The 25081-nt window shown below is 50.2% G+C and overlaps 1 protein-coding gene across 1 annotated transcript in view; it reads left to right on the top strand.

Moving 5' to 3' along the window:
- The window catches only part of LOC147725699 (uncharacterized), a 483091-nt gene that overhangs the window by 341570 nt on the left and 116440 nt on the right, over positions 1 to 25081 (top strand). The window contains exons 5-6 of the mRNA XM_086964378.1: positions 9756 to 9890; positions 24476 to 24553. Of these exons, the coding sequence (XP_086820504.1) occupies positions 9756 to 9890; positions 24476 to 24553 (213 nt within the window). The remainder of the gene's footprint in view (positions 1 to 9755; positions 9891 to 24475; positions 24554 to 25081) is intronic.

The raw sequence follows: 25081 nt of genomic DNA, 5'->3' as shown, positions 1-25081 counted from the left end.
GTCCGCTGTCACCTGGTGACCCCAGAACAGATCCTGCCGAACGTTCTCTGCCCTGTCCGTTCAGCCGACAATTCGGAGAGTCTATGTCGGATGGCCTGCGTCCCCTTCGAGTGGGGAGGAGTCTCCGGCATGTTGAAAGTGACGGTCCGAGATGATGCCCCCGTAGACTGTCTCCTGGGAAATGACCTTGAGAGTTCCCCGTGGGCCGCCGTAGAGAGAAGAGAGCACCTGGGGATGTTGGGCATCCCGGACTGGGCGTGCGTAACCACCCGGTCCATGGCTGCTCGTGCCATCCCCCGACCCGAAGAGCATGAATGGCCGGCACCTCCTCCCCCGGTCGCTCCAGTAGAAGACACCGACCATGCCGTCCCCCCAGGGCAAACTCCCGAGGGGCTCGTTCAGCCTCAGGATCTTCCCGGCCTGACTCAGTGGCGTCAGGAGGGGGGGCCCACCCAGGAACAGTTTCGCCACGAGCAGAAGACCTGTCCCTCCCTCGAGGGACTCCGCCAACAAGCCCTCGCCCAGAGTGCAGGGGATACCTCCAGAACCCATTGGGTCTATTGGGACAATGACCTGTTGTACAGCGAACAGAGAATCGCAGAGTTAGGGGCCAGTCGAGTGCTGGTGGTGCCCCTCCGCTTTAGAGACTTCTTGCTAAACCTGGCCCACGATGTCCCCCTGGCTGGCCACCTGGGTCAGGACAAAACCTACAGTCGCCTGGTGACCCACTTTTTCTGGCCCAAGATGAGGAACGACGTACTCCAGCACTGCCGGTCTTGCCCCACGTGCCAGGCCAGCGGGAAGAGCGGCCGCAAGCTTAAAGCACCTCTGCAACCTTTCCCGGTGGTCACCACCCCGTTCGAGAGGGTGGGGATAGACATTGTGGGGCCCCTGGACCCCCGTACAGCGCAAGGACATCGGTTCATCCTGGTACTGGTGGACCACGCCACTCGCTACCCCGAGGCTGTTCCCCTGCGAACTGTGACAGCCCCGGTAGTCGGCCGAGCCTTGATGGGGATCTTCTCCCGGGTGGGCTTCCCCCGAGAAGTCGTCAGCGACCGGGGCACAAACTTTATTTCAAAGTACATGAAGTCCCTCTGGCAACAGTGTGGGGTCACCTACCGATTCACGACCCCCTATCACCCTCAAGGAAACGGACTAGTTGAGCGGTTCAACCGCACGCTCAAAGGGATGATTGGGGGGTTGGAAGAGCCCCTCCGTCGCCAGTGGGATGTGCTACTGCCGTGCCTCCTCTTTGCCTACCGAGAAGTCCCCCAGAAGTCCCTCGGCTTCAGCCCGTTCGAACTCTTGTATGGACACCCTGTGCGAGGGCCGCTCAGCCTAGTCAAAGAAGGCTGGGAAATGCCCCCTCTAAAGAACCCTCCAGATGTTTTCAAGTACCTCCTAACCCTCCGCAACCAGACCAGACGGTTCAGAGAGATGGCAAAAGCAAACTTGGAGGCCAGTCAGGAAGACATGAAAAGGTGGTACGATCAAAATGCCTCCTCCATCGAATTTGAACCCGGCCAACAAGTGTGGGTAATGTCTCCCACCGAACCATGCGCCCTGCAAGACAAATGGACGGGGCCCTTCAAAGTAGTCGAGCGCAAGAGCCCTGTCACCTATCTCATCGATATGGAATCTTCACGGAACCCTCTCCGGGTCCTCCACGCCAATAGACTGAAACCCCACTTTGTGCGCTCAGAGCTCAGCCTCCTGATGGCAACAGACAACGGAGCCGAGGAGGACTCCGAACCACTCCCTGACCTCCTACGGACTCGGGAGAAGGACGGCTCCGTGGACGGGGTCCGACTCTCGGAGGCCCTCACCCCGGAACAGCGCCAAGGCTGCCGAGACCTCCTGCTGCAGTTCGCCACCCTGTTCTCCCTCACCCCAGGGGTCACCCCCTGGTGCTTACACGACGTGGACACTGGAGAGAGTCCCCCTATCCGCCATCTGGCCTACCGCGTACCAGACCGGGTACGGGCCTGCATCCAAGAGGAGGTGGCCAAGATGCTCACGCTCGGGGTCATCGAGCCCTCAGACAGCCCCTGGGCCAGCCCAGTGGTACTGGTCCCCAAAGCGGCCGCCCCCAGCACCACGCCTGAGCTCCGGTTCTGCGTCGACTACCGGGGCTTGAATGCGGTCACCAGAACAGACGCACACCCCATTCCCCGAGCAGATGAACTGATCGACCGCATGGGAGCTGCCCGCTACCTCAGCATCTTTGACCTGACAGCGGGCTACTGGCAGATCGGTCTCACACCCCGGGCCCAAGAACGATCTGCCTTCTCCACCCCTGATCCTGATGGCCACTACCACTTCAAGGTCATGCCATTCGGCATGAAGAATGCCCCAGCAATATTTCAGCGGCTAGTAAACCAGGTCCTGGCGGGACTCGAAGAATTCAGCGCCGCCTACCTGGACGATATCGCTGTGTACAGCCGCCACTGGTCCGACCACCTCCACCACCTCCGAGAGGTGCTACAGGCCCTCCAACGAGCTGGCCTCATGATCAAGGCCAGCAAATGCCAATTGGCCAGGGGTCCGTGACCTATCTCGGGCACCAGGTGGGAAGCGGTCTGGTGGCCCCTCTGCAACTCAAGATCGCTGCCATCCAGTCTTGGCAGCCCCCCATCACCCAGACCGAGGTCCGCGCCTTCTTGGGACTCACAGGCTACTACCGGCGGTTCGTGAGGGACTATGGCAGCATTGTGGGGCCCCTCACGGAACTCACATCCAAAAACCAACCAAAGAAGGTCAACTGGACCCCAGACTGTCAAGCGGCCTTCGAGAAGCTGAAGGCCGTCATGTGCTCCGCCCCTGTACTCCAGGCCCCTGACTACAGTCGGGAATTTATCGTCCAAACGGACGCCCCCGACCATGGCATTGGGGCAGTCCTTTCCCAGCTGAACCCCGAAGGACTTGACCAGCCAGTGGCTTTCATCAGCAGACGGCTCCTGGTCCGAGAACAACGCTGGAGCACCATCGAGAGGGAGGCCTTCGCCATGGTGTGGGCCCTCAAAAAGCTCCGGCCTTATCTCTTCGGCACCCACTTCCGGGTACAGACCGACCATCGGCCCCTGCAGTGGCTAATGCAGATGCGGGGGGAAAACCCGAAACTCTTGCGTTGGTCCATCTCCCTGCAGGGAATGGACTTCACTGTGGAACATCGACCCGGGCAAGACCACGCCAACGCAGATGGCCTGTCACGCTTTTTCCGCCTCGACGAGGAGAGTCCCCAAGAGGATGGGTGACTCTCCCCGCCTTCAGCTGGGGGGGACGCATGTTGGACAGGCCACGTGAAGGGCTTGCTCCCTCCCCGCACGACCAGGCCCGAGCCTGGCTCTTCAGGTGTTACACGCAACAACCACCCGTTTCCCGTCTCATATGGGACCCCTGCCCCTGGACATCTCCCCATCATGGGCCCGATTCCCTACCAGCCCTCTCGCCCGTCCGGGGCGCCATCTTGGACACAGCACCACGAGGCCGTGTGGCCTCCGATCGACCCTAACCCAGGCCCCGACATCCCGGCACCACCATCCACCCAGGAGGTGAGCGGACTACTTGGCAGGTCAATGGGAGAAAGAGGTGTCGATGGCTCTCCCCCGCCAGGTGCCGATCGCCCCCAGCTCCCTCAGGCGCTGGCTCCACCCCCTGCTGGGTGTCTGGACTCCCTCATCCCGGACCTCCCGACCTCCAAGTGCGAGGGTCCGGACATCAAAGGGCGCCAGACCTATAACTGGGGCAGCTCCAGAGCAGGAAGGCAGTTGTATCCTGGAGTCGAGAGACGCAGTGAAGAACTCATCCTTGACGGACTACTGGCGCTGCCGTAGCCCTGCCTTGCGAACTATCGACCTGCCTGCTGGCGCTGCCGCAACCTTCTGAAACCTTCATCGTCGTCGGGACCTGCTGGCGTGGCCGCGGACCGTTTGTAACCACCACCTTCATCGGGACCTGCTGGCTCCGCCGCGGACCGTCGCTACCTTCAACCATCCCGGGACCTGCAGGCTCCGCCGCGGCCCGATCATCTAGAATGCCGAGCTCGAGGATTGTGAGCTATTTCATCTACCAGATTGGTAACGAGACTGTCCCGCTACCCCTTTCCCAACCAAGAGACTAGAATAGAGGGGACCCCTGAGTCCAGACCTCCTTGTACCATTTCACCGTACTTAAAGAATTGCTTATAAAGTAACGTTGAACCTTATCCTTGTGTGGTGTACATCTGTGGGGGGGAAGTTACTTGTCTGTACGATCGCTGGAGACGGCTCTCCCCGGAGACCTCTCCCCTTGTCCTCGGCCGACCCTCCCGGTCCGTCTAACAGTGTTGTACTTTGCTTTGGCTGATGTCCTAAGCTGTATCTGGTGCACACAGCAAGGGTTCCCTCCATCCACCAGGTATACGTAGTTAGAGGTCCCCTCCCCCCTTCTCTATCAGGTGTACATATCTAGAGAGATGGGCTGCCGTAGAACCCCGCTGCAAGATGGCCGCACCTCAGGAGAAATAACCCGCAGATCATGGGAGTAACTGAACCACCAGAACTGGGAATGTGGTGGACTGCGCCGACGCATCCCTGAAAACTGTCTTCAGGTTAGAATGTAGTTCCCCTGTGTTCACACTCAAGCGTCCCACCGTGTGCCGGGACCTCGCCCTCCACTGCGCACCGCTCCGCACCCTATATTAGCAAGTCTGTTGAAGTATGAGGGGGCAGCGCTGGGCCACTATATAATCCTTCACTTGCAATTAGCAAAGAAGACAAGCGGATACCCACGACAGACTTCCAATAAACTGGGATGAGTCAGGAGAATGTCCTTGTGCCCTGGCACGCGTGTTTGTGAACTGAAGTCCCCCTCACGGACCCAATCACCTGTTAAATACTCAGAAATATGGACCAGCTGTGATAAAAAAGAAATAGACCTGGGTGGAGCTCAGAGTTCTCTGCAAAATGACCAAAAATCCTGCAAAGCGATTGAGTGCGTCTGGTCGCGCCGTTCGCGTTGATTTTCAGCGCCGGGTCTTTGTGCTGTGAAGGCCGCTCCAATGGCTCCAGGGCAGCGCAAGAGGACGCCGCTTCTTTTCTTGCTGTTCACATAGATTTTCCACCGGAGCAGCAGCTTTCTCAACGCAAACCGAAGGTTACAAAATGTGAACGGAGCGGATTTCACCACCCAGGCCTAATGAAACATGGTAAGAGCTGAAAGTACAGTACAGTGATATCTAAAATTAGAGATCAGAGAAAGCGCTCTTCGTGTCTCCGATGGGCCCCGCCGAAGCTGCTGTACTTATATTACAATATTCCCATTTCACAAAACAAACCATTCTTCAAAACACTCAGATAACACATGACTATATAGACGCATGTTGGTGGACAGCCCCCTCCAAACTGAGAAACCTTCGAGCTAAAACCACGAACAGGGAGGGTGCAGCAGCGCCAGATTTCCATCCGTGTCATCTTTGCGCACATGCGCAGTTCGCCCACTTCTCGATTCAACCACCGCCATACACAGCTCCCCTGGTGGTGGAACAAGACACTGCACATTGACCCCGGCGGGAGATCTGAAATGGACGCAGTTCTTCTACACGGGCAGCAAGTGAGGGATTCAGAAAACCAGCCTCACGCCCCTCTCTTTACGCACCACGGTGGCCACGGCCATAATAACCTCTTTGCCGGCTCCCCGCAGAGCGAAGACTCCTCCATACAGTATCACATTTGGGGAGTTAACACTATTGGTGACCTATGACAGAGGGTAAATGTGTAGAAGAAGCCACTATAACCAGTGAGACTGGCACCACTATTACAGATTATTTATTTATTTATTTACTGTGTTTTTGTAAAGCACGAACATGACCGTCACGGTATCAGAGCGCGGTACAGAGAGAGGTGAGGGTTACAGGGCAGTGGGCTCACTTACCTCAGTCTCACAGCCCCTTCCGTCCCTCTAGAACCTCAACCCTTAACCGCCCTATCACCAATATCCCCACTCTGGCCAAACTGCTAGAAAAATGCGTACAACTCCAACTGACAAAACACATTGATCAGTTTGACCTCCTCAACCCTCATCAATCAGGATTCAGAGCAAAACACAGCACGGAAACGGCTATGACGCACATAATTGATGACGCCCTCCAAATCCTTGATCACAATGAGTCCTGCCTCCTCATCCTTCTTGACCTCTCGTCAGCATTTGATACGGTCAAACATGAGAATCTACTGGATTTGTTAAATACCAGAATGGGTCTATCCGGGACTGTTCTCAAATGGTTTACGTCCTTCCTACACAACCGGTCTCAGAAGTTCAAGATCAACAACGCATTGTCCTCACCTGTGCCCGTAACACTAGGCGTCCCTCAAGGTTCCTCCCTATCCCCCACACTGTTCAACCTCGTCATGGAACCACTCACTACCTTGCTTCAAGCATCAAATGTACACTTCCATATGTACGCCGATGACACTCAACTTTACCTCAAGCTACAATCCCTGGAAGACATCAAACTTCTGAATTCCACACTCAGAAACACCCAATCATGCTTGGCCGATAATCACCTCAAACTAAATGCTCTGAAAACTGAGTTCCTTCTGATCTCACCTCCTGCGAAAAATGCCATCAACCAAACCTGGCTCAATCATCTAACCGCACTCAATGTCCAACCCACTATCGTGGAATCCACGAAATCCCTTGGCATCACACTTGACGCCAACCTCAACATGCAGCAGCATATTAGCAAAGCAACTAAAGGAGCCAACTTCCAAATCAACACTGAGAAAACTCAAACCCTTCCTACCACCCAAGGACCTCCAAACTGTTGTACAAGCCCTAGTCATTCCTCGCATAGACTACGGAATTGTGGCTCTCAGCGGGCTCCCCCTAACAACAACGGCGCCCCTACGAGCCTCCTTGAACGCGGCCGCCAGACTCATCACTGGTTCAAGAAAACACTCGCATATATCCCCTGACTTAAAAGCCCTGAACTGGCTGCCTGTCGAAGCCAGAGTTCAGCTGAAAATTGCCTGTATGACACACTCGGCCGTACACCACAAGTCACCCAACTACCTCACTCACAAGCTGACTATATCAGGAAGCTCGAGATCCAATAGAAGCACAAAAAACCTCCTCCTGAAACCTCGTAGATTCCGGAAGGAAAAAACATACAAACGCTCCTTCTCAGGAATGGCACCTAGGATCTGGAATGCACTCTCGCCTGAAACCAGGCTTATCTCCTCCACTGCATTCTTCAAGAAAGAGGTAAAGCCATCCTTATGGCTAAGTTCACCTGAACCCTATTGTTACTAGAACAATGACATCACACGGCCCCTATATTATTGGCTACCTGAGTGTTTATCTGTGCTATTCTCTTGTTTGATTGCTACTGGATCAAAGACATTGCACAGATTCTATATTATTGGATTCCGGATTGTTTATTAGTGTTTATACTCCTATTTGATTGTTATCCTTCCTTGCAACTCACTTACTACTGTCTACTATATTGTTTTCAACAGTTTGTTTACTCACCCCCTTGGGTGCTATAATCTTATTCGATTCGACATTGCACAGCTTCTATATTATTGGTTTCCTGATTGTTTGTATACTCTTATTCGATTTCTATCCTACCTTGCAACTTACTCACTACCGAATATTATATTGTTTTCAAGAGTTTGTCTACCCTACCTCCTGTTTCTGTAAAGCGCTCTGATATCTGCAAAGATCTTGTCCGCGCTATATAAAACCTTAAAAATGAAATAAATAAATAAAATAAACCCTGCAAGGCCCTGTTGCTACTCCTGACTCTTCCCTGAGCGGAGACCTGGTCGCCAGGGTATATATACACATCCATCCATACCTGCCCTACAGCTAGAACAAGGTGGACCTGCTCTGGGACGCGCCCTCCCAGACAAGGAATGGACATATTGCTGTAGTAACGTTGGAGTATTGTCACTGAATGATGGACTGCAATGAATTAATTCCCAGTTCCTTCATGAGACAAAGAACACACCCCTCAAACCCTACAAATGTACCCCTCACATGACACAAACCGTGCCAGATGTTCGGCCCCTCTTTCCGGCCTCATACACCTGGAATGGTAGTGTCCTGAAAGGACTGACGTGTGTTGTAAGGTGTCTGACATTGTCTGTGGTAGACACTGAAGTGTCACTATCTCCCAAGGTGGCTGTGCTGGGACATATTGAACGGCCCCTCCTCCCGTGCACCCCTCCCCCCACCTCCCATAGCTATGCCGCTAGCGAGGAGAGGCCTGCGCGTGGGGAAGGGGGGCGGCCTTGCGGTCTGAACCGATATTCTGCAAGGACCAGTTAGAGTCACTGGTTAGAGGCGGCAGACCCGAGAGCAGAGAACGGCCCGGGACCAGGGTTCAATTCCCGGCGCGGCAGGTTTCTGGACCAGGGTCAGCGGACTCGATAATTCTCTCGCCTCGGTGCCCACTCTGATCAGCGATCACACTCGGCAACTCTGGGCATTAGCTTGCCTCATCTTCACTAACGGCCCCACCAGACCGCCGGGGATGCCTGGTCTCACCCTGGAGATGCCCATTAAGGGACCATCTCTCAGGGAAGCCAGGAAGGGTTTCGCAGCGGTCGAAGCGCCTTGGGACCCTACGGGTAAGTAGTGCGCTATATAAATGCCTATACATTACATACATTACATAGGGGCCGATTCACAGAACTAACTTAAGACAAAATCCTAACTTAAGTATGTCTTAAGTTTGTCTTCAGTCTGTCTTAAGTTTGTCTTAAGTCTGTCTTAAGTCTGTCTTAAGTCTGTCTTGAGTCTCTCTTAAGTTTGTCTTAAGTATGTCTTAAGTCTGTCTTAAGTTTGTCTTAAGTCTGTCTTAAGCCAGTCTTAAGTTTGTCTTAAGTTTGATTTAAGACAAACTTAAGACAAACTTAAGACAAAATCCTAACTTTACTACTACTAAATGCATTCTGTGAATACCAAAAGTAGTAAGTTTAGGATTTTGTCTTAAGTTAGTTCTATGAATCGGGCCCTTACTATTCCTAGTAAGAAACTACTCTTCCGCCCTACCCATCCGCTACAGGGTCCACCAGTGTGCACACTGCAGATTGTGCTCTCACCGTGGTGCCCTGCCCAGCTCCTCATGGTGGTTGGCTAGCTGTGCCCTTGGGACACCGTTGTACAGTTAGGAGCCCCTCCCCCCGCATGACTGCACAGGATGTGGGTACCCATGCCATATACGATGCCCATGAACTGGGCATTGCCCTGACCTCGCTGTGACAGAGCACCCACCCCACCCCGCCACGGCTGGTGATTTCTATGCCCATTGCACTGGTGAAATTTAAAGATACGCTGAGGGGCGTGTGAAGGGCGGGCCTATGTGCCTCCCCTAACAAGCTCCACGAGCAGCCAAGGTTGTGTGATGGACACTGTGTGTTAGATGTGTTTATGGTGTGTTTCAGACTCCCAGTTAGTGAGAACCCTTGGGCCAGCAGTGGTGAAGAAACAAACAGTGACTACTCCTTGGCAAAGCTCTCTTGAGTGCATGAGGTGCAGTGGCGCCAGGGCCTAGGGTCTGAGGGGCTTCTGCACCCCGGTATGGCTGCCTTCAATACTAAAGCATCAAAGGAGTATGGGGAGGGGTCTTGCTCGCTTGCGTTAGGACCTTTGACACCACTGGGGTTAGGTTCTGAGTCTGCCCTTCAGTTTCTCTTGTTTTTGCTTCATGAAATGTGTGAGGTGACCACAGCTCTCTGACCATGTCCTTCAATGTGATCTCTTCCCAGGAGGCCAGTGTGATCATCAGCGCTCGCCTGGCAGAGGAGGTCACGGCCAGTGCCATCCACCATGCCCTCGCCAGCCTCACATCGACCACCTCCACCTCACGGAAGACTCGACTCATTGACTCCGAGGAGCTGGTGGTGAGTCCACGGGGGATTCTGGGCACTTTCATGGCCATTGCTTAACTCTAAAGGTAGACAAGCTTCCCTCAGGTTAGGGTTCAGTTTATCTCTCAGTGCAGACAAGCGCCCCTCAGGTTAGGGCTCAGTTTATCTCTCAGTGCAGACAAGCGCCCCTCAGGTTAGGGCTCAGTTTATCTCTCAGTGCAGACAAGCTTCCCTTAGGTTAGGGTTCAGTTTATCTCTCAGTGCAGACTAGCTTCCCTTAGGTTAGGGTTCAGTTTATCTCTCAGTGCAGACAAGCTTCCCTCAGGTTAGGGTTCAGTTTATTTCTCAGTGCAGACAAGCTTCTCTTAGGTTAGGGTTCAGTTTATCTCTCAGTGCAGACAAGCTTCCCTCAGGTTATGGGTCAGTTTATCTCTCAGTGTAGACAAGCTTCCCTCAGGTTAGGGCTCAGTTTATCACTCAGTGCAGAAAGCTTCAGCTAGGTTAGGGTTCAGTTTATCTCTCAGTGCAGACAAGCTTCCCTCAGGTTAGGGTTCAGTTTATCTCTCAGTGTAGACAAGCTTCCCTCAGGTTAGGGCTCAGTTTATCTCTCAGTGTAGACAAGCTTCCCTCAGGTTAGGGCTCATGTTATCTCTCAGTGTAGACAAGCTTCCCTCAGGTTAGGGTTCAGTTTATCTCTCAGTGCAGACAAGCTTCTTTAAGGCTAGGGTTCAGTTTATCTCTAGTGCAGACAAGCTTCTCTCAGGCTAGGGTTCAGTTTATCTCTCAGTGCAGACAAGCTTCCGTCAGGTTAGGGCTCAGTTTATCTCTCAGTGCTAACAAGCTTCCCTCAGGTTAGGGTTCAGTTTATCTCTCAGTGCAGACAAGCTTCTCTCAGGCTAGTGTTCAGTTTATCTCTCAGTGCAGACAAGCTTCCCTCAGGTTAGGGCTCAGTTTATCTCTCAGTGCTAACAAGCTTCCCCCGGGTCAGGGTTCAGTTTATCTCTCAGTGCTAACAAGCTTCCCTCGGGTCTGGGTTCAGTTTATCTATCATGCAGACACGCTTCTCTCAGGTTAGGGCTCAGTTTATCTCTAGTGCAGACAAGCTTCTCTCAGGCTAGGGTTCAGTTTATCTCTCAGTGCAGACAAGCTTCCGTCAGGTTAGGGCTCAGTTTATCTCTCAGTGCTAACAAGCTTCCCTCAGGTTAGGGTTCAGTTTATCTCTCAGTGCAGACAAGCTTCTTTAAGGCTAGGGTTCAGTTTATCTCTAGTGCAGACAAGCTTCTCTTAGGCTAGTGTTCAGTTTATCTCTCAGTGCAGACAAGCTTCCCTCAGGTTAGGGCTCAGTTTATCTCTCAGTGCTAACAAGCTTCCCCCGGGTCAGGGTTCAGTTTATCTCTCAGTGCTAACAAGCTTCCCTCGGGTCTGGGTTCAGTTTATCTTTCAGTGTAGACAAGCTTCTCTCAGGTTAGGGCTCAGTTTATCTCTCAGTGCAGACAAGCTTCCCTCGGGTCAAGGTTCCGTTTATCTATCATGCAGACAAGCTTCCCTTAGGTTAGGGTTCAGTTTATCTCTCAGTGTAGACACGCTTTTCTCAGGTTTGGGTTCAGTTTATCTCTCAGTGCAGACAAGCTTACTCAGGTTAGGGTTCCGTTTATCTCTCAGTGCAGACAATCTTCCCTCAGGTTAGGGTTCAGTGTATCTCTCAGTGCAGACTAGCTTCCCTCAGGTTAGGGTTCAGTGTATCTCTCAGTGCAGACAAGCTTCCCTCAGGTTAGGGTTCGGTTTATCTCTCAGTGCAGACAAGCTTCCCTCAGGTTAGGGTTAGGTTTATCTCTCAGGGTAGACAAGCTTCCCTCAGGTTAGGGTTCAGTTTATCTCACAGTGCAGACAAGCGCCCCTCAGGTTAGGGCTCAGTTTATCTCTCAGTGCAGACAAGCTTCCCTCAGGTTAGAGTACAGTTGTTCATCTCTCAGTGCAGACAAGCTTCCCTCAGGTTAGGGTTCAATGTTTCTCTCAGTGCAGACAAGCTTCCCTCAGGTTAGGGTTCAGTTTATCTCTCAGTGCAGACAAGCTTCCCTCAGGTTAGGGTTCAGTTTATCTCTCAATGCAGACACGCTTCTCTCAGGTTAGGGTTCAGTTTATCTCTCAGTGCAGACACGCTTCTCTCAGGTTAGGGTTCAGTTAATCTCTCAGTGCAGACAAGCTTCCCTCTGGTTAGGGCTCAGTTTATCTCTCAGTGCAGACAAGCTCCCCTCATGGTAGGGTCCAGTTTATCTCTTAGTGCGGGCAAGCTTCCCTCAGGTTAGGGCTCAATTTATCTCTCAATGCAGACAAGCTTCTCTCGGGTTAAAGTTCAATTTGACTCTCAGTGCAGACACGCTTCTCTCATGTTAGGGTTCAGTTTATCTCTCAGTGCTGACAAGCTTCCCTCAGGTTAGGGTTCAGTTTATCTCTCAGTGCTGACAAGCTTCCCTCAGGTTAGGGTTCAGTTTATCTCTCAATGCAGACAAGCTTCTCTCGGGTTAAAGTTCAATTTGACTCTCAGTGCAGACACGCTTCTCTCATGTTAGGGTTCAGTTTATCTCTCAGTGCTGACAAGCTTCCCTCAGGTTAGGGTTCAGTTTATCTCTCAGTGCTGACAAGCTTCCCTCAGGTTAGGGTTCAGTTTATCTCTCAGTGCTGACAAGCTTCCCTCAGGTTAGGGCTCAGTGTATCTCTCAGTGCTGACTAGCTTCTCTCATGCTAGGGTTCAGTTTATGTCTTAGTGCAGACAAGCTTCCCTCAGGTTAGAATTCAGTTCATCTCTCAATGCAGACAAGCTTCCCTCAGGTTAGGGTTCAGTTTATCTCTCAATGCAGACAAGCTTCCCTCAGGTTAGGGTTCAGTTTATCTCTCAGTGCAGACAAGCTTCCCTCAGGTTATGGGTCAGTTTATCTCTCAGTTCAGACAAGCTTCCCTTAGGTTAGGGTTCAGTTTATCTCTCAGTGCAGACAAGCTTCACTCAGGTTAGGGCTCAGTTTATCTCTCAGTGCAGATAAGCTTCCCTCAGGTTAGGGTTCAGTTTATCTCTCAATGCAGACACACTTCTATCAGGTTAGAGTTCAGTTTATCTCTCAGTGCAGACACGCTTCTCTCAGGTTAGGGTTCAGTTAATCTCTCAGTGCAGACAAGCTTCCCTCTGGTTAGGGCTCAGTTTATCTCTCAGTGCAGACAAGCTTCCCTCAGGTTAGAGTTCAGTTTATCTCTCAGTGCAGACAAGCTCCCCTCATGTTAGGGTTCAGTTTATCTCTTAGTGCGGGCAAGCTTCCCTCAGGTTATGGCTCAATTTATCTCTCAATGCAGACAAGCTTCTCTCGGGTTAAGGTTCAATTTGACTCTCAGTGCAGACACGCTTCTCTCATGTTAGGGTTCAGTTTATCTCTCAGTGCTGACAAGCTTCCCTCAGGTTAGGGCTCAGTTTATCTCTCAATGCAGACAAGCTTCTCTCGGGTTAGGGTTCAGTTTATATCTCAGTGCAGACCCGCTTCTCGCAGGTTAGGGTTCAGTTTGTCTCCCAGTGCTGACAAGCTTCTCTCATGTTAGGGTTCAGTTCATCTCTCAGTGGTGACAAGCTTCCCTCAGGTTAGGGTTCAGTTTATCTCTCAGTGCAGACAAGCTTCTCTCAGGTTAAAGTTCAATTTGACTCTCAGTGCAGACACGCTTCTCTCATGTTAGGGTTCAGTTTATCTCTCAGTGCTGACAAGCTTCCCTCAGGTTAGGGTTCAGTTTATCTCTCAGTGCAGACAAGCTTCCCTCAGGTTAGGGTTCAGTTTATCTCTCAATGCAGACAAGCTTCCCTCAGGTTAGAATTCAGTTCATTTCTCAATGCAGACAAGCTTCCCTCAGGTTAGGGTTCAGTTTATCTCTCAATGCTGACAAGCTTCTCTCGGATTAGGGTCCAGTTTATCTCTCAGTGCAGACAAGCTTCCCTAAGGTTAGGGTTCAGTTTATCTCTCAGTGCTGACAAGCTTCCCTTGGGTTAGGACTCATTTCATCTCTCAGTGCAGACACACTTCCCTCGGGTAAGGGCTCAGTTTATTTCTCAGTGCAGACAAGCTTCACTAAGGTTAGGGCTCAGTGTATCTCTCAGTGATGATTAGCTTCCCTCAGATTAGGGTTCAATTTATATCTCAGTGCAGACAAGCTTCCCTCGGGTCAGGGTTTGTTTTATCTCTCAGTGCAGACAAGCATCCCTGAGGTTAGGGTTCTGTTTATCTCTCAGTGCAAACAAGCTTCCCTCGGATAGGGTTCAGTTCATCTCTCAGTGCAGACAAGCTACCCTTAGGTTAGGGTTCAGTTTATCACTCAGTGCAGAAAGCTTCCCTTAGGTTAGGGTTCAGTTTATCTCTCAGTGCAGACAAGCTTCCCTTAGGTTAGGGTTCAGTTTATCTCTCAGTGCAGACAAGCTTCTCTCGGGTTAAAGTTCAATTTGACTCTCAGTGCAGACACGCTTCTCTCATGTTAGGGTTCAGTTTATCTCTCAGTGCTGACAAGCTTCCCTCAGGTTAGAGTTCAGTTTATCTCTCAGTGCTGACAAGCTTCCCTCAGGTTAGGGTTCAGTTTATCTCTCAATGCAGACAAGCTTCTCTCGGGTTAAAGTTCAATTTGACTCTCAGTGCAGACACGCTTCTCTCATGTTAGGGTTCAGTTTATCTCTCAGTGCTGACAAGCTTCCCTCAGGTTAGGGTTCAGTTTATCTCTCAGTGCTGACAAGCTTCCCTCAGGTTAGGGTTCAGTTTATCTCTCAGTGCTGACAAGCTTCCCTCAGGTTAGGGCTCAGTGTATCTCTCAGTGCTGACTAGCCTCTCTCATGCTAGGGTTCAGTTTATGTCTTAGTGCAGACAAGCTTCCCTCAGGTTAGAATTCAGTTCATCTCTCAATGCAGACAAGCTTCCCTCAGGTTAGGGTTCAGTTTATCTCTCAATGCAGACAAGCTTCCCTCAGGTTAGGGTTCAGTTTATCTCTCAGTGCAGACAAGCTTCCCTCAGGTTATGGGTCAGTTTATCTCTCAGTTCAGACAAGCTTCCCTTAGGTTAGGGTTCAGTTTATCTCTCAGTGCAGACAAGCTTCACTCAGGTTAGGGCTCAGTTTATCTCTCAGTGCAGATAAGCTTCCCTCAGGTTAGGGTTCAGTTTATCTCTCAATGCAGACACACTTCTATCAGGTTAGAGTTCAGTTTATCTCTCAGTGCAGACACGCTTCTCTCAGGTTAGGGTTCAGTTAATCTCTCAGTGCAGACAAGCTTCCCTCTGGTTAGGGCTCAGTTTATCTCTCAGTGCAGACAAGCTTCCCTCAGGTTAGAGTTCAGTTTATCTCTCAGTGCAGACAAGCTCCCCTCATGTTAGGGTTCAGTTTATCTCTTAGTGCGGGCAAGCTTCCCTCAGGTTATGGCTCAATTTATCTCTCAATGCAGACAAGCTTCTCTCGGGTTAAGGTTCAATTTGACTCTCAGTGCAGACACGCTTCTCTCATGTTAGGGTTCAGTTTATCTCTCAGTGCTGACAAGCTTCCCTCAGGTTAGGGCTCAGTTTATCTCTCAATGCAGACAAGCTTCTCTCGGGTTAGGGTTCAGTTTATATCTCAGTGCAGACCCGCTTCTCGCAGGTTAGGGTTCAGTTTATCTCCCAGTGCTGACAAGCTTCTCTCATGTTAGGGTTCAGTTCATCTCTCAGTGGTGACAAGCTTCCCTCAGGTTAGGGTTCAGTTTATCTCTCAGTGCAGACAAGCTTCTCTCAGGTTAAAGTTCAATTTGACTCTCAGTGCAGACACGCTTCTCTCGTGTTAGGGTTCAGTTTATCTCTCAGTGCTGACAAGCTTCCCTCAGGTTAGGGTTCAGTTTATCTCTCAGTGCAGACAAGCTTCCCTCAGGTTAGGGTTCAGTTTATCTCTCAATGCAGACAAGCTTCCCTCAGGTTAGAATTCAGTTCATTTCTCAATGCAGACAAGCTTCCCTCAGGTTAGGGTTCAGTTTATCTCTCAATGCTGACAAGCTTCTCTCGGATTAGGGTCCAGTTTATCTCTCAGTGCAGACAAGCTTCCCTAAGGTTAGGGTTCAGTTTATCTCTCAGTGCTGACAAGCTTCCCTTGGGTTAGGACTCATTTCATCTCTCAGTGCAGACACACTTCCCTCGGGTAAGGGCTCAGTTTATTTCTCAGTGCAGACAAGCTTCACTAAGGTTAGGGCTCAGTGTATCTCTCAGTGATGATTAGCTTCCCTCAGATTAGGGTTCAATTTATATCTCAGTGCAGACAAGCTTCCCTCGGGTCAGGGTTTGTTTTATCTCTCAGTGCAGACAAGCATCCCTGAGGTTAGGGTTCTGTTTATCTCTCAGTGCAAACAAGCTTCCCTCGGATAGGGTTCAGTTCATCTCTCAGTGCAGACAAGCTACCCTTAGGTTAGGGTTCAGTTTATCACTCAGTGCAGAAAGCTTCCCTTAGGTTAGGGTTCAGTTTATCTCTCAGTGCAGACAAGCTTCCCTTAGGTTAGGGTTCAGTTTATCTCTCAGTGCAGACAAGCTTCCCTTAGGTTAGGGTTCAGTTTATCTCTAAGTGCAGACAAGCTTCCCTCAGGTTACGGTTTAGTTTATCTCTCAGTGCAGACAAGCTTCCCTTAGATTAGGGTTCAGTTTATCTCTCAGTGCAGACAAGCTTCCCTTAGGTTAGGGTTCAGTTTATCTCTCAGTGCAGACAAGCTTCCTTCAGGTTAGGGCTCAATTTATCTCTCAATGCAGACAAGCTTCTCTCGGGTTAAAGTTCAATTTGACTCTCAGTGCAGACACGCTTCTCTCATGTTAGGGTTCAGTTTATCTCTCAGTGCTGACAAGCTTCCCTCAGGTTAGGGTTCAGTTTATCTCTCAGTGCTGACAAGCTTCCCTCAGGTTAGGGTTCAGTTTATCTCTCAGTGCTGACAAGCTTCCCTCAGGTTAGGGTTCAGTTTATCTCTCAGTGCTGACAAGCTTCCCTCAGGTTAGGGTTCAGTTTATCTCTCAGTGCTGACAAGCTTCCCTCAGGTTAGGGCTCAGTGTATCTCTCAGTGCTGACTAGCTTCTCTCATGCTAGGGTTCAGTTTATGTCTTAGTGCAGACAAGCTTCCCTCAGGTTAGAATTCAGTTCATCTCTCAATGCAGACAAGCTTCCCTCAGGTTAGGGTTCAGTTTATCTCTCAATGCAGACAAGCTTCCCTCAGGTTAGATTTCAGTTTATCTCTCAGTGCAGACAAGCTTCCCTTAGGTTAGGGTTCAGTTTATCTCTCAGTGCTGACCAGCTTCCCATGCGTTAGGACTCATTTCATCTCTCAGTGCAGACACACTTCCCTCGGGTAAGGGCTCAGTTTATTTCTCAGTGCAGACAAGCTTCACTCAGGTTAGGGCTCAGTGTATCTCTCAGTGCAGACAAGCTTCCCTTAGGTTAGGGTTCAGTTTATCTCTCAGTGCTGACAAGCTTCCCTTGGGTTAGGACTCATTTCATCTCTCAGTGCAGACAAGCTTCACTCAGGTTAGGACTCAGTGTATCTCTCAGTGCTGACTAGCTTCCCCCAGATTAGGGTCCAATTTATATCTCAGTGCGGACAAGCTTCCCTCGGGTCACGGTTTGTTTTATGTCTCAGTGCAGACAAGCTTCCCTCGGGTCAGGGTTCGGTTTATCTCTCAGTGCAGACAAGCTTTTCTCTGGCTAGAGTTCAGTTTATCTCTCAGTGCAGACACCCTTCTCTCAGGTTAGGGATCAGTTTGTCTCTCAGTGCAGACAACTCTTCCCTCTAGTTTAGGAAGTTTATCTCTCAGTGCAGACAAGCTTCTCTAAGGCTTGGGTTCAGATTATCTCTCAGTGCAGACAAGCATCCCTGAGGTTAGGGTTCTGTTTATCTCTCAGTGCAGAAAGCTTCCCTTAGGTTAGGGTTCAGTTTATCTCTCAGTGCAGACAAGCTTCCCTTAGGTTACGGTTCAGTTTATCTCTCAGTGCAGACAAGCTTCCCTTAGGTTACGGTTCAGTTTATCTCTCAGTGCAGACAAGCTTCTCTTAGGTTACGGTTCAGTTTATCTCTCAGTGCAAACAAGCTTCCCTCGGGTTAGGGTTCAGTTCATCTCTCAGTGCAGACAAGCTTCCCTTAGGTTAAGGTTCAGTTTATCACTCAGTGCAGAAAGCTTCCCTTGGGTTAGGGTTCAGTTTATCTCTCAGTGCAGACAAGCTTCCCTCTGGTTAAGGGTCAGTTCATCTCTCAGTGCAGACAAGCTTCCCTCAGGTTAGGGTTCAGTTTATCTCTCAGTGCAGACAAGCTTCCCTCGATAAGGGTTCAGTTTATCTCTCAGTGCAGACAAGCTTCCCTCAGGTTAAGGTTCAGTTTATTTCTCAGTGCAGACAAGCTTCTCTCAGGTTAGGGTTCAGTTTATCTCTCAGTGCAGACAAGCTTCCCTCAGGTTATGGGTCAGTTTATCTCTCAGTTCAGACAAGCTTCCCTTAGGTTAGGGTTCAGTTTATCTCTCAGTGCAGACAAGCTTCACTCAGGTTAGGGCTCAGTTTATCTCTCAGTGCAGATAAGCTTCCCTCAGGTTAGGGTTCAGTTTATCTCTCAATGCAGACACACTTCTATCAGGTTAGAGTTCAGTTTATCTCTCAGTGCAGACACGCTTCTCTCAGGTTAGGGTTCAGTTAATCTCTCAGTGCAGACAAGCTTCCCTCTGGTTAGGGCTCAGTTTATCTCTCAGTGCAGAAAGGCTTCCCTCAGGTTAGAGTTCAGTTTATCTCTCAGTGCAGACAAGCTCCCCTCATGTTAGGGTTCAGTTTATCTCTTAGTGCGGGCAAGCTTCCCTCAGGTTATGGCTCAATTTATCTCTCAATGCAGACAAGCTTCACTCGGGTTAAGGTTCAATTTGACTCTCAGTGCAGACACGCTTCTCTCATGTTAGGGTTCAGTTTATCTCTCAGTGCTGACAAGCTTCCCTCAGGTTAGGGCTCAGTTTATCTCTCAATGCAGACAAGCTTCCCTTAGGTTAGGGTTCAGTTTATCTCTAAGTGCAGACAAGCTTCCCTTAGGTTAGGGTTCAGTTTATCTCTAAGTGCAGACAAGCTTCCCTCAGGTTAGGGTTCAGTTTATCTCTCAGTGCAGACAAGCTTCTCTCAGGTTAGGGTTCAGTTTATCTCTAAGTACAGACAAGCTTCCCTCAGGTTAGAATTCAGTTCATTTCTCAATGCAGACACGCTTCTCTTAGGTTTGGGTTCAGTTTATCTCTCAGTGCAGACAAGCTTCCCTCCGGTTAGGGTTCAGTTTATCTCTCAATGCAGACAAGCTTCCCTCAGGTTAGAATTCAGTTCATTTCTCAATGCAGACAAGCTTCCCTCAGGTTAGGGTTCAGTTTATCTCTCAATGCTGACAAGCTTCTCTCGGGTTAGGGTTCAGTTTATCTCTCAGTGCAGACAAGCTTCCCTAAGGTTAGGGTTCAGTTTATCACTCAGTGCAGAAAGCTTCCCTTGGGTTAGGACTCATTTCATCTCTCAGTGCAGACACACTTCCCTCGGGTAAGGGCTCAGTTTATTTCTCAGTGCAGACAAGCTTCACTAAGGTTAGGGCTCAGTGTATCTCTCAGTGATGATTAGCTTCCCTCAGATTAGGGTTCAATTTATATCTCAGTGCAGACAAGCTTCCCTCGGGTCAGGGTTTGTTTTATCTCTCAGTGCAGACAAGCATCCCTGAGGTTAGGGTTCTGTTTATCTCTCAGTGCAAACAAGCTTCCCTCGGGTTAGGGTTCAGTTCATCTCTCAGTGCAGACAAGCTACCCTTAGGTTAGGGTTCAGTTTATCACCCAGTGCAGACAAGCTTCCCTTAGGTTAGGGTTCAGTTTATCTCTCAGTGCAGACAAGCTTCCCTTAGGTTAGGGTTCAGTTTATCTCTAAGTGCAGACAAGCTTCCCTTAGGTTAGGGTTCAGTTTATCTCTAAGTGCAGACAAACTTCCCTCAGGTTACGGTTTAGTTTATCTCTCAGTGCAGACAAGCTTCCCTTAGATTAGGGTTCAGTTTATCTCTCAGTGCAGACAAGCTTCCCTCAGGTTAGGGTTCAGTTTATCTCTCAGTGCAGACAAGCTTCCCTCGATAAGGGTTAAGTTTATCTCTCAGTGCAGACAAGCTTCCCTCAGGTTAGGGTTCAGTTTATTTCTCAGTGCAGACAAGCTTCTCTTAGGTTAGGGTTCAGTTTATCTCTCAGTGTAGACAAGCTTCCCTCATGTTATGGGTCAGTTTATCTCTCAGTTCAGACAAGCTTCCCTTAGGTTAGGGTTCAGTTTATCTCTCAGTGCAGACAAGCTTCCCTCAGGTTAGGGTTCAGTTTATCTCTCAGTGCAGACAAGCTTCCCTTAGGTTAGGGTTCAGTTTATCTCTCAGTGCAGACAAGCTTCCTTCAGGTTACGGTTTAGTTTATCTCTCAGTGCAGACAAGCTTCCCTCAGGTTAGAATTCAGTTTATCTCTCAGTGCAGACAAGCTTCCCTCGATAAGGGTTCAGTTTATCTCTCAGTGCAGACAAGCTTCCCTCAGGTTAGGGTTCAGTTTATTTCTCAGTGCAGACAAGCTTCTCTTAGGTTAGGGTTCAGTTTATCTCTCAGTGCTAACAAGCTTCCCTCAGGTTATGGGTCAGTTTATCTCTCAGTGCAGACAAGCTTCCCTCAGGTTGCGGTTCCATTTTTCACTCTTAGGTTAGGGTTCAGTTTATCTCTCAGTGCAGACAAGCTTCCCTCAGGTTAGGGTTCAGTTTATCTCTCGGTGCAGACAAGCTTCTCTCAGGTTAGGGCTCAGTTCATCTCACAGTGCAGACAAGCTTCTCTCAGGTTAGGGCTCAGTTTATCTCTCAGTGCAGACAAGCTTCCCTCAGGTTAGGGCTCAGCTTATCTCTCCGTGCCGACAAGCTTCTCTCATGTTTGGGTGCAGTGTATATCTCATTGCAGACAAGCTTCACTCAGGTTAGGGCTCAGTTTATCTCTCAGTGCACAAAAGCTTCCATCAGGTTAGGGTTCAGTTTATCTCTCAGTGCAGACAAGCTTCTTTCAGGTTAGAGCTCAGTTTATCTCTCAGTGCTGACAAGCTTCCCTCAGGTTAGGGTTCAGTGTATCTCTCAGTGCAGACAAGCTTCTTTCAGGTTAGGGTTCAGTTTATCTCTCAGTGCAGACAAGCTTCTTTCAGGTTAGGGTTCAGTTTATCTCTCAGTGCAGACAAGCTTCCCTCAGGTTAGGGTTCAGTTTATCTCTCAGTGCAGACAAGCTTCTCTCAGGTTTGGGTTCAGTTTAATCTCTGGTGCAGACAAGCTTCTTTCAGGTTAGGGTTCAGTTTATCTCTCAGTGCAGACAAGCTTCCCTCAGGTCAGGGTTCGGGTTATCTCTCAGTGCAGACAAGCTTTTCTCAGGTTAGGGTTCAGTTTATCTCTCAGTGCAGACAAGCTTCTTTCAGGTTAGGGTTCAGTTTATCTCTCAGTGCAGACAAGCTTCCCTCAGGTCAGGGTTCGGTTTATCCCTCAGTGCAGACAAGCTTTTCTCAGGTTAGGGTTCAGTTTATCTCTCAGTGCAGACAAGCTTCTCTCGAGTTAGGGCTCAGCTTATCTCTCAGTGCAGACAAGCTTCCCTGGGGTTAGGGCTCATTTTATCTCTCAGTGCAGACAAGCTTCCCTCAGGTTAGGGTTCAGTTTATCTCTCAGTGCAGACAAGCTTCTCTCAGGTTAGGGCTCAGTTTATCTCTCAGTGCTGACAAGCTTCCGACTGGTCAGGGTTCAATTTATCTCTCAGTGCAGACAAGCTTCTCTCGGGTTAGAGTTCAGTTTATCTCTCAGTGCAGACAAGCTTCCCTCAGGTTAGGGTTCAGTTTATCTCTCAGTGCAGACAAGCTTCTCTCAGGCTAGGTTTCAGCTTATCTCTGGTGCAAACAAGCTTCCCTTTGGTTAGTGTTCAGTTTATCTCTCAGTGCAGACAAACTTCTCTCAGGTTAGAGTTCAGTTTGTCTCTCAGTGTAGACAAGCTTCTCTAAGGCTAGGGTTCAGATTATCTCTCAGTGCAGACAAGTCTCCCTCAGGTTAGGGTTCAGTTTATCTCTCAGTGCAGACAAGCTCCCCTCATGTTAGGGTTCAGTTTATGTCTTAATGCGGGCAAGCTTCCATCTGGTTAGGGCTCAGTTTATCTCTCATTGCAGACAAGCTTCACTCAGGTTAGGGCTCAGTTTATCTCTCAGTGCACAAAAGCTTCCATCAGGTTAGGGTTCAGTTTATCTCTCAGTGCGGACAAGCTTCTTTCAGGTTAGAGCTCAGTTTATCTCTCAGTGCTGACAAGCTTCCCTCAGGTTAGGGTTCAGTGTATCTCTCAGTGCAGACAAGCTTCTTTCAGGTTAGGGTTCAGTTTATCTCTCAGTGCAGACAAGCTTCTCTCAGGTTAGGGCTCAGTTTATCTCTCAGTGCAGACAAGCTTCCCTCAGGTTAGGGCTCAGTTTATCTCTCAGGGCAGACACGCTTCCCTCCGGTTAGGGCTCAGTTTATCTCTCAATGTAGACAGCCTTCTCTCAGGTTAGGGCTCAGTTTATCTCTCAGTGCAGACAAGCTTCTCTGAGGTTTGGGTTCAGTGTATCTCTCAGTGCAGACAAGCTTCCCTCAAGATAGGGGTCAGCTTTATCCTACTTCTTCTCTCAGGGCCCAATTCACAAAAGTAATCTGAGACAAAATCCTAACTTTATGACTTTCGGTATTCACAAAAGGCATTTACGATTTTGTCTTAAGTTTGTCTGAAGTTTTGGTCTTAAGACAAAATCCTAACTTAAGTTAAGACAAAATCCTAACTTTACTACTCTTAAATGCCTTTTGTGAATACCTAAAGTCATAAAGATAGGATTTTTCTCAGATTACTTTCGTGACTCGGGCCCAACATGTAGCCTAGGTCCCCCTTCCCTCAGGGTAGGGTCAGCTCTGATACCTTCTTCCAGTGAAGGAAGGTGCCTGACAGCACTTTGGGTTGCCCAGAGAAGTGAGTAACAAGCCATAGGGCGGTTGCTGCAGGCTCCTGAGCCCAGCAGATGGCCCCCAAACTTCCAGTTCACTCCAGACTAAACCGGGGGGTGAACTCCGCTCCGTTCGCGGAGTTTGCTGAGTTTTCCGCACTCCGTGTTACGCGGAGCTCGCGAAGTGCTGAAAAATTCTGCTTCGCACAGCAGACTGGAGTTTTTATCCTTGCTCGCATACACCAACATCAAGTTGCCGAGCGTGAGCAAGGAAAATCCACCTTCCCGCGAGATTTTACGTCGTTCGCGATCGTCAACATCAAGTTGGTGAGCGCGAGTGTGGAAAATAAACCTCCAGGTGAGATTTCTCAATGCGGGGGAGGAGGGGGGGGTCAGGTTTCTCATTACGAGTGGTCGTGTATGCTCGCAACCGCCTATGTTGAGAAACTGCCCGTTTGCATTGAGAAAGCTGCTGCTCAAGTAAAAATCTATTTGAGCGGCAGAAAGGAAAGCAGCGCTCGCTTGCGCTGTGCATGGTGCCGGTCGCAATGATTGCACACTGCAAACAAGCATCCAGCACTGAAAATCATCACAAACTGCATTTTGGATCGCACTCCGCCGCTTGTGGAGCTCCGTGTAGAACGGCAGAGTTTTTTCCCACATCGCTGAGTTTTGCGACTTCGCGAACTCCGCCCAGGGTTACTCCAGACCCAACACTGGTCTCACTGTATCTGTTCTCTCACCTCTTGCAGGTATAGGGGTGTCCCAGAGAGCACTGGGTGTGTGCGTCGGGGGCACAAGAACTAGCGCCCTCTGCAGGCCCACGCTAGGAGTGCAGCTGAGTGTGTGGGATGCAGAGAGTCTCAGATATTGGGGGTTCTTAAACCCACCGACAGGGGTGACCCGAGGTCCCCCATGAGAAACACTAACCACAAGTTTATTAATCGAAGGCGTGGCCCCAAAGTACCAATATTCGTGCACATACGAACATTAAGAGGGGCTTAACAGGGAGAATTGTAGTCATGTCTTGACTTGACCTGGAAAGAGCTTCACCTTTGGTGGAGAAACGCGAAGAAATGGTTCAATGTCTCCCTCCTTGTCTGTGGGAGGAACCGGTATGTTGGGGTGACTGGAGGGTTAGAGCCAAGGGAAGGCATGGTGCCTCGAACCCTAACCTGAGGAGGGTAGGAGAGAGACAGGTTACACCTGCGCCCGATAGGGAGCACCTCAGGAGGGTACAGCACCCCCTCTGGGGGCACCCTGGTCCTACCGGAAGTGCCACCTTCAGGAGTAGTATGTGTAGGGCGCACACGCCCCTTGCACTCAGGACCAACCAGGACACCCCCTCGGTACCACTGACGTAAAGGCCTCCTTGACCTCAGGGCAGGAGAGGTCTGACTGCACCAGCCCTACCAGCCTCTAAGAGGCACTGGCCTGTCTGAAGCCTGTTGATCCCAGGAGCACAGCCTGCTCTCATCGCCTCCTGTGGGGGCCCAGTCCTGCTGCACCCCCCCTCCCCCCCGCCCCCTGTCTGAAAGTAAGGGCTGCTTCACTGCAAACTCTCAAAGGTGGAAGTGACGTCACAAGCATACAAATGACAACTTCTGCTTCCTTTTCCTGCAGGGGACCAACTACAGGAAGACAAACCCAGCGCTGGAGATGCGTCGCAGCAAGAGGGACTCCTTCTGGGCGCAGGCGGAGGTGAGTGAAGCCCACTCTGCCCCCCTCCCTACTCTGTGCCCCCCAAAGTCTGTACCCCCCGACAGTAATGCACCAGAAAAAAGGAACCAGGGGTTCTGTGGTATCAGTGATGACTTATGGACCTTCAGAAAATGTATTTGTGGTAACAATGCAGAGCAGTAAACACAGCACAGGAGCGCGCAGCACCATCGGATGTGGGACCTGTAGAGCAGAAAAACACAGCACAGGAGCACGCAGCACCATCGGATGCGAGACCTGCAGAGCAGGAACCACAGCACAGGAGCGCGCAGCACCATCTGATGTGGGTCCTGCAGAGCAGTAAACACAGCACAGGAGCGCGCAGCACCATCTGATGTGGGACCTGTAGAGCAGTAAACACAGCACAGGAGCGCGCAGCACCATCTGATGTGGGACCTGTAGAGCAGTAAACACAGCACAGGAGCGCACAGCACCATCTGATGTGGGACCTGTAGAGCAGTAAACACAGCACAGGAGCGCGCAGCGCCATCAGATGTGGGACCTGTAGAG

Source organism: Lissotriton vulgaris, chromosome 3_2, assembly GCF_964263255.1.
Source record: "Lissotriton vulgaris chromosome 3_2, aLisVul1.2, whole genome shotgun sequence".
NCBI classification, from domain to species: Eukaryota; Metazoa; Chordata; class Amphibia; order Caudata; family Salamandridae; genus Lissotriton; species Lissotriton vulgaris.
This window is presented reverse-complemented; position numbering and strand designations above follow the sequence as displayed.